Source organism: Conger conger, chromosome 1, assembly GCF_963514075.1.
Source record: "Conger conger chromosome 1, fConCon1.1, whole genome shotgun sequence".
NCBI classification, from domain to species: domain Eukaryota; kingdom Metazoa; phylum Chordata; class Actinopteri; order Anguilliformes; family Congridae; genus Conger; species Conger conger.
In genome coordinates, this window is record NC_083760.1 from 1,551,005 (window position 1) to 1,559,694 (window position 8,690).

An 8,690-nucleotide genomic window follows, 5' to 3' on the forward strand; every position below is an offset into this window, starting at 1 on the left:
CCACACACTCATGGTCACTCATAGTACCACAGTCAATAACATACAGTCTGTCCTTTATGAATCCAAACTCTATTTGCAGAATGAAAAGTATCATTTATTTTCAGAAATAATATTATTTTATGATAGATAATAAAGCATGTGCAGATTCATGGGAACTCAGCTAAATTAATCAAGCCCAGCTCTAAATTCCCATGATGCTCCGGGGTCTCCGTGTGCTCTCCAGGCCTTCTGGCTGAGCTCAGATGAAGGTCTGTCAGTATCTATAAGGCCACTATCTGCCCGTTTCTACAAAGAGTATGATTACCCATAATCCCACTGTGAATCACGCGCGTCTCAACGGGCCCGCTAACTCCAGTCACCCGCTACGTGAAGATGATCCCAGGCGATCCGAAATGTGAAGAGGATCGCTAAGGATCCCAGATCCGTGAGATCCAGTACATGAAGAGGATCTCAGATGATCCCAGATGATCCAGTACATGAAGAGGATCCTGGATGATCCAGTCCATGAAGAGGATCTCAGATGATCCCAGATGATCCAGTACATGAAGAGGTCCCCGGATGTAGAGGCACCTGGCTGAGGACAGGTGGGGTATCTGGGGGAGCCCCTCTCTCCCAGAGGTAGCAGCAGGCATGTGGGGAACCCTTCTCTCCTGGGGCTGCCTGTTAGCCTGTGGGGTGCCCAGTGTCTTATCCTGCTACACCCTTAAAATGGGGGAACCCAGTGTCTCTTCGGCTACACCCTTAAGATGGGGAACCCTGTTTCTTCTCCTGGTACACCCTTAAGATCGCTTCACACACAAAGCGGTACTGGCTCTGAAACACACACACACATCACACGTCAGTACTACTCCACAGCATTCCTCAGCCTCTACCCTGTATTTCCAAGAAAACGGACATGCATCACTTCTTCACAGGTTATCCATAATGTGCATTTGTAAATAATAATCTGCATATAGTGTGCTAAAATATATTTACTTACATATTGTGAAACCAATTCAGCCAGCCTAAAATGCAGTATGTCCATTGTTTGGCCATGTTCGGTGAGCTTGAACATTATTCATAGCCTTTATCGTATTTATAGCATTATACACTATATCCATGGCAACATGCATCTGATGGAGTGCCACAATATGGAGCATCATTAGCTCAGGAGGTAAGAGCAGTCGCCTGGCGCCTAGGAGGGGGACACCTAACCCCCGACTGCTCCTGACAAAAAGTGGCCGAGTCAATCATCTGAACTCGATCTAATTGTATTTCACTCACTGAAGACCAGACTGAAGGCAGTTAGCCCCTCGCCGGGCACGGCAAGCCAACCTCCGACGGTGTGTGAGCGTGTGTGAATGGGTGTGAGTGCGTGTGAGTGTGTGTGAATGGGTGAATGAGAATCATCAACTGTACAGCGCTCTGGATGAAAGTGCTGTATAAATGGCATCCATTTACCTTCACCATTCACCATTTACAATATGGGGCCAGATTGGGTCAGTGATTTTAAAATCTGCCTCAGCACGGTCTCCGAGGCATTATTTTATCCATATTAACATACAGTGCAGTCCGTAAGTATTTGGACAGCGACAATTTTGATGTTTTCATTCTCTTTTCATTCTGCATAAATAAAACATTCACAAAATATTTATTTAATTTGAGGGTTTTTACATCCATATTGGGTGAACCGTGAGGAATCGGAGCCCTTATTATATCATTTTAGGGGACCAAAAGTAATGGGTCAAATTAACACAAACTGAAACTTCGTTGCAAATCCTTTGCAATCAGTGACTGCCTGAAGCCTACAGCTCACGGACATCACCAGATGCTGGTGTCTTCCCTGGTGATGCTCTGCCAGGCCTGTACTGCAGCCCTCTGCAGCTCCTGCTTGTTTCTGGGGCTAGTTGCCTTCAGTCTGGTCTTCAGCGAGTGAAATTCAATTAGACTGATGATTGACATGGCCCGCCAAGAACATTCCACTTTTTGGCCTGAAAAAAACTGGATCATTGGATCATTGTGCTGCTGAATGATGAATCGTACAATCAGTTCTGAGGCATGAGCCTGGACCTGAGCAGACAAGACGTTTCTGCCGTCAGCAGTGACATCATCAATGAACAAGGGCAGCCATACATGCCCAAGCCATAACACTCATACATGCCCAAGCCACAACACTCATACATGCCCAAGCCATAACACTCATACATGCCCCAGCCATAACACTCATACATGCCCAAGCCACAACACTCATACATGCCCAAGCCACAACACTCATACATGCCCAAGCCACAACACTCATACATGCCCCAGCCACAACACTCATACATGCCGAGCCACAACACTCATACAAGCCCCAGCCACAACACTCATACATGCCCCAGCCACAACACTCATACATGCCCAAACCATAACACTCATACATGCCCAAGCCATAACACTCATACATGCCCCAGCCACAACACTCATACATGCCCAAACCATAACACTCATACATGCCCCAGCCACAACACTCATACATGCCGAGCCACAACACTCATACATGCCCAAGCCATAACACTCATACATGCCCAAGCCACAACACTCATACATGCCCAAGCCATAACACTCATACATGCCCCAGCCACAACACTCATACATGCCCCAGCCACAACACTCATACATGCCCCAGCCACAACACTCATACATGCCCCAGCCACAACACTCATACATGCCCCAGCCACAACACTCATACATGCCCCAGCCACAACACTCATACATGCCCCAGCCACAACACTCATACATGCCCAAGCCACAACACTCATACATGCCCAAGCCACAACACTCATACATGCCCCAGCCACAACACTCATACATGCCGAGCCACAACACTCATACATGCCCAAGCCATAACACTCATACATGCCCCAGCCACAACACTCATACATGCCCAAGCCATAACACTCATACATGCCCCAGCCACAACACTCATACATGCCCCAGCCACAACACTCATACATGCCCCAGCCACAACACTCATACATGCCCCAGCCACAACACTCATACATGCCCCAGCCACAACACTCATACATGCCCCAGCCACAACACTCATACATGCCCCAGCCACAACACTCATACATGCCCCAGCCACAACACCACCTCCACCATGTTTGGTGTGCTTGGGATCATGAGCTGTTCCTGTTTTTCCTCCACACTTTCCTCTTTCCATCACTCTGGTACAGGTTCATCTTCGTCTCATCTGCCCATATAACCGTGTTCCAGAGCTCTGCAGGTTTTTTAATGTGCGTTTTTGCAAACTGTAACCTGGCCATTCTATTCGTGAGGCCTGCCAGGGGCTCATATCCCGTGGCGAACCCTCTGAGATCATCTGAAGGATTCTTCTGTCGTCCACCTGGTCGTTTGCCATTGTTCAGCTCACCAGCGCATTCTTGCTTCTTAACAATGTACCAAACAGTTGATTTTGACACACCTAATGTTTTGGCTGTGTCTCTTGATTGATTTATTCTGATTTCTCAGCCTCAATACTTATGGAATGCGCAGTTTATACTTGATAATTTATAAGTAATGCTGCTGTCAACTTCAAACACAAATGTGTGCTAAACTCATTGCATTGACTAATCAGGAAGTATTTTTCTTGATATTTCTGTAAACGCAACTACAAACACGATATGCACCGGGGGCTTCAGACCACAGCCCCTCATGCATTAACCAAACAATAAAACTGTTAAACATTTAAATGATGTTCCGCACAATATGATGTGGGTATCAGTGTGGCATCTAATCGCACATTAGCGGATGTTTGTTTTGCGAGCGGGGCCCTGGCCGGGGGTGCGGGTGATTAATGAGCAACACAAAGGAACGCACCGCCGTCTGCACCATCATGGCTCTCTGGTCCCGCAGCCTCCTAACGATGTCCAGGGGGTGCACTGGCTCATCTTTCTCAATCAGCTCCATCGCCGTTTCCATGGTGATAAGTACACCAGTTCGTCCAATCCCAGCACTGCAAAACAATTTCAGTAAACGATTCCCGGGTCAAACCCTTCATAAGTTATAGCATGCACTTCAGATTATACCACACACACTTCAGGGTATAGTACACACATTTAAGATTATGGCACACACACACTTCAGGGTATATCACACACTTTAGGGTATAGCACACACACACTTGAGGGTATAGCACACACTTCAGAGTACAGCATTACATTTATGGCATTTGGCAGACGCTCTGACATACAGTTGATTAGACTAAGCAGGAGACAATGGAGCAATGCAGGGTTAAGGGCCTTGCTCAAGGCCCCAACGGCTGTGCGGATCTTATTATGTCGACACCGGGATTAGAACCACCGACCTTGTGGCTCCCACTCATGTAGCTTAACCACTACGCTACAGGCCGCCTACGCTATAGCACACACTAGAGGGTATAGCACATGCTGTAGAGCTATTGGGTGTTTCTGAAGGCCCTGGGGCTAGGTTGGCAGCACTGGGCAGTAGGTGGCAGATGGGCCAGCTGTAAGACTACAGGAGCACAGAGCTGCAGGTACAGGGGTTACCTGAGCTTACCTGCAGTGGACCATCAGTGGCGTGGAGTCGCTCCTTTTATTCCGCACGAAGCTGACGAAGTCCAGGAAATCTGTGGGGTCCTCGGGAACCCCGTGATCCGGCCAGGCAACGTACTGCAGGTGCGTCACTGTGCGCTCGACCCCGCTCTGCAGGAGAGAGAGAGGCTGTGACTCTGCAGGAGAGAGAGGGCTGTGACTCCACCCCGCTCTGCAGGAGAGAGAGAGGCTGTGACTCTGCAGGAGAGAGAGGGCTGTGACTCCACCCCGCTCTGCAGGAGAGAGAGAGGCTGTGACTCCACCCCGCTCTGCAGGAGAGAGAGAGGCTGTGACTCTGCAGGAGAGAGAGAGGGCTGTGACTCCACCCCGCTCTGTAGGAGAGAGAGAGGCTGTGACTCTGCAGGAGAGAGAGAGGGCTGTGACTCCACTCTGCAGGAGAGAGAGAGGCTGTGACTCTGCAGGAGAGAGAGGGCTGTGACTCCACCCCGCTCTGTAGGAGAGAGAGAGGGCTGTGACTCCACTCTGCAGGAGAGAGAGAGGCTGTGACTCTGCAGGAGAGAGAGAGAGGGCTGTGACTCCACCCCACTCTGCAGGAGAGAGAGAGGCTGTGACTCCACTCTGCAGGAGAGAGAGAGGCTGTGACTCTGCAGGAGAGCGAGAGAGGGCTGTGACTCCACCCCGCTCTGCAGGAGAGTCACTGTACGCCTGTGCATTCTCATTGGTTAGTTACTCTATGAGCCTGTGCATTCTCATTGGTTACTGGATTCGGTGGTCTTCCTGCTGCAACAAACTGGATTCAGTCACCCACAGGGTTAGGGCAGAGAACAGACAGACTGTGTATGTGTGTGCTGTAAGTGTGTGTGTGTGTGTGTGTGTGTGTGTGTGTGTGTGTGCAAGTGTACATGCGTTTTCTTGTAGGCATCTACATACAGGTATGTGTATTTTCATGCTGGAATGTGTGTGTATGTATGCATGTGTCTATAGGAGTGTGTATCAGTGTGTGTGTATGCGTGTGTCTATAGGAGTGTGTGTGTGTGTGTGTGTCTATAGAAGTGTGTCAGTGTGTGTGTGTATCTATAGGAGTGTGTATCAGTGTGTGTGTGTGTCTATAGGAGTGTGTGTCAGTGTGTGTGTGTGTGTGTGTGTCTATAGGAGTGTGTGTCAGTGTGTGTGTGTCTATAGAAGTGTGTCAGTGTGTGTGTGTATCTATAGGAGTGTGTATCAGTGTGTGTGTGTATATAGGAGTGTGTATATCTATAGGAGTGTGTATCAGTGTGTGTGTGTATATAGGAGTGTGTGTCAGTGTGTGTGTGTCTATAGGAGTGTGTGTCAGTATGTGTGTGTGTCTATAGGAGTGTGTGTCAGTGTCTGTGTGTCTATAGGAGTGTTTGTCAGTGTGTGTGTGTGTCTATAGGAGTGTGTGTCAGTGTGTGTGTGCATCTATAGGAGTGTGTGTCAGTGTGTGTGTGTATCTATAGGAGTGTGTGTCAGTGTATGTGTGTCTACAGGAGTGTGTGTCAGTGTGTGTGTGTCTATAGGAGTGTGTGTGTGTGTGTGTGTGTGTGTCTATAGGAGTGTGTGTCGGTGTGTGTGTGTCTATAGGAGTGTGTGTGAGTGTGTGTGTGTCTATAGGAGTGTGTGTCAGTGTGTGTGCGTCTATAGGAGTGTGTGTCAGTGTGTGTGTGTCTATAGGAGTGTGTGTCAGTGTGTGTGTGTGTCTATAGGAGTGTGTGTGAGTGTGTGTGTGTCTATAAGAGTGTGTGTCGGTGTGTGTGTGTCTATAGGAGTGTGTGTGAGTGTGTGTGTGTCTATAGGAGTGTGTGTCAGTGTGTGTGCGTCTATAGGAATGTGTGTCAGTGTGTGTGTGTCTATAGGAGTGTGTGTCAGTGTGTGTGTGTGTATCTATAGGAGTGTGTGTCAGTGTGTGTGTCTATAGGAGTGTGTGTCAGTGTGTGTATCTATAGGAGTGTGTGTCAGTGTGTGTGTGTCTATAGGAGTGTGTGTCAGTGTGTGTGTGTGTGTGTGTCTATAGGAGTGTGTGTCAGTGTGTGTGTGTCTATAGGAGTGTGTGTCAGTGTGTGTGTGTCTATAGGAGTGTGTGTCAGTGTGTGTGCGTCTATAGGAGTGTGTGTCAGTGTGTGTGTATCTATAGGAGTGTGTGTGAGTGTGTGTGTGTCTATAGGAGTGTGTGTGTGTGTCTATAGGAGTGTGTGTCAGTGTGTGTGCGTCTATAGGAGTGTGTGTGTGTGTGTGTCTATAGGAGTGTGTGTCGGTGTGTGTGTGTCTATAGGGGGTGTGTGTGAGTGTGTGTGTGTCTATAGGAGTGTGTGTGAGTGTGTGTGCGTCTATAGGAGTGTGTGTCAGTGTGTGTGTCTATAGGAGTGTGTGTGAGTGTGTGTGTGTCTATAGGAGTGTGTCAGTGTGTGTGTGCCTATAGGAGTGTGTGTCAGTGTGTGTGAGTGTGTGTGTGTCTATAGGAGTGTGTGTGTGTGTCTATAGGAGTGTGTGTGTGTCTATAGGAGTGTGTGTGAGTGTGTGTGTGTCTATAGGAGTGTGTGTCAGCAGAGGAGCTGCTCTCCTCCCTGCAGTGAGTGTTTGAGGACAGCTGGTGCTGTGATGGCGCTACAAGCTGAGTGGAGCGGATAGTGCTGACGCCGTGAGCAGCAGGGAGCCCTGGGATATGCGCAATACGGACAGCCATTTACACATTCTGGATCAAATAATTGTATAATTGCAGTTAACTACTTTCACTGAGCATTCAGTAACCATATATGTTGAAACAATGATAACTGATAACTGCTACAGTAAATACAATGATAACTTCAACAGTAAATATAATGATAACAGCTACAGTGAATACAATGATAACAGCTACAGTAAATACAATAACTGCTACAGTAAATAAAATGATAACTGCTATAGAAAATACAGTAACCGCTACAGTAAATACAATGATAACTGCTACAGTAAAGAGAACAATAACTCCTACAGTAAATATGATAACCGCTACAGTAAATACAATAACTGCTGCAGTAAATATAATGATAACCGCTACAGTAAATACAATGATAACAGCTACAGTAAACACTATGATAACTGCTACAGTAAATACAATGATAACTGCAACAGTAAATACAGTAACTGCTACAGTAAATATAATGATAACAGCTACAGTAAATACAATGATAACAGCTACAGTAAACACTATGATAACTGCTACAGTAAATACGATGATAACAGCTACAGTAAATACAATGATAACTGCCACAGTAAATACAGTAACTGCTGCAGGAAATGATGGCAGCATGCCTGCACTTGAAGCTGTGCTATGTCCAGACTTATTCAGAAGTGCGCGTCCACGGACAACATCCTCGTGTGATTTTGAGAAGAGCAAAGGAAAATTAAAGGCCCCTCAGATTTCAAAGGCACTGCAGGTAGCAGCCCCTGTTCTGCCAGACACACATAAAACAGACCGATGACTCAGCACAACCGCACTCACCATAGCAACAGGCCTTACTCATTCTGAAAACATCCGTGCTGAGCCGAGGAAACCAGCCCAATAATAAATATTCTCAAATTCCCCAACCATCTAACGGTGTATACTGCATAGTTATAAAGGCTCAAAAGAAATGCTGAATATATGCAGTTTATGGGAACAGTAGAGTGAACTTTGATATTCTTGCAATATGAGACAAAAGTACAACCTGTTTTTATTTCATGATATTTACATGTATATAGTGCGTGTTTTACCATTTTACATAAACAAGTTTTTGTGTTGAGTCCCCTGATTTCAGCTGTTCACAAATAAAAGGTCCCACACTGTGGACAATTTCCCTCGCTCTGTGGATTATAAAGGAGATGAAGGTGTTCTACTGTGAAAGTATCGAAACGCACAGTCCCCAAATAAATCCACACAATCCGTATAAAGACAACGTGAATTTTTAAAGGAGTCGTTTCGAATTCCGTGAAGTAGTGACATCACAACCATGCGCTCGTTTCCACGGGCACCTTGTCGCCGGGACAAATCCAAACGCTCGACACAGAGATGCTGGAGAATCATAAAACTGGATAGAGATCATTTTTTGTACTTAAAAACAGACCTTTCAAGCATGTTTTTCAAAGTAAGTCAAAGTAATGAAGGCTAATGTACGCAAT

At 46.7% G+C, this 8,690-nt stretch overlaps 1 protein-coding gene across 3 annotated transcripts in view; it reads right to left on the reverse strand.

Annotated features, from left to right (window-relative positions):
- Positions 1–72: 72 nt before the first annotated feature.
- The window catches only part of ptpn3 (protein tyrosine phosphatase non-receptor type 3), a 48,531-nt gene continuing 39,913 nt past the window's right edge, over positions 73–8,690 (reverse strand). For all 3 annotated transcript variants that reach the window (XM_061248345.1, XM_061248336.1, XM_061248327.1), the window contains 3 exons: positions 4,540–4,685; positions 3,841–3,976; positions 73–813 (listed from right to left, as the gene is read on the reverse strand). In XM_061248345.1, the coding sequence (XP_061104329.1) occupies positions 742–813; positions 3,841–3,976; positions 4,540–4,685 (354 nt within the window). In that variant the 3' untranslated portion in view covers positions 73–741. The remainder of the gene's footprint in view (positions 814–3,840; positions 3,977–4,539; positions 4,686–8,690) is intronic.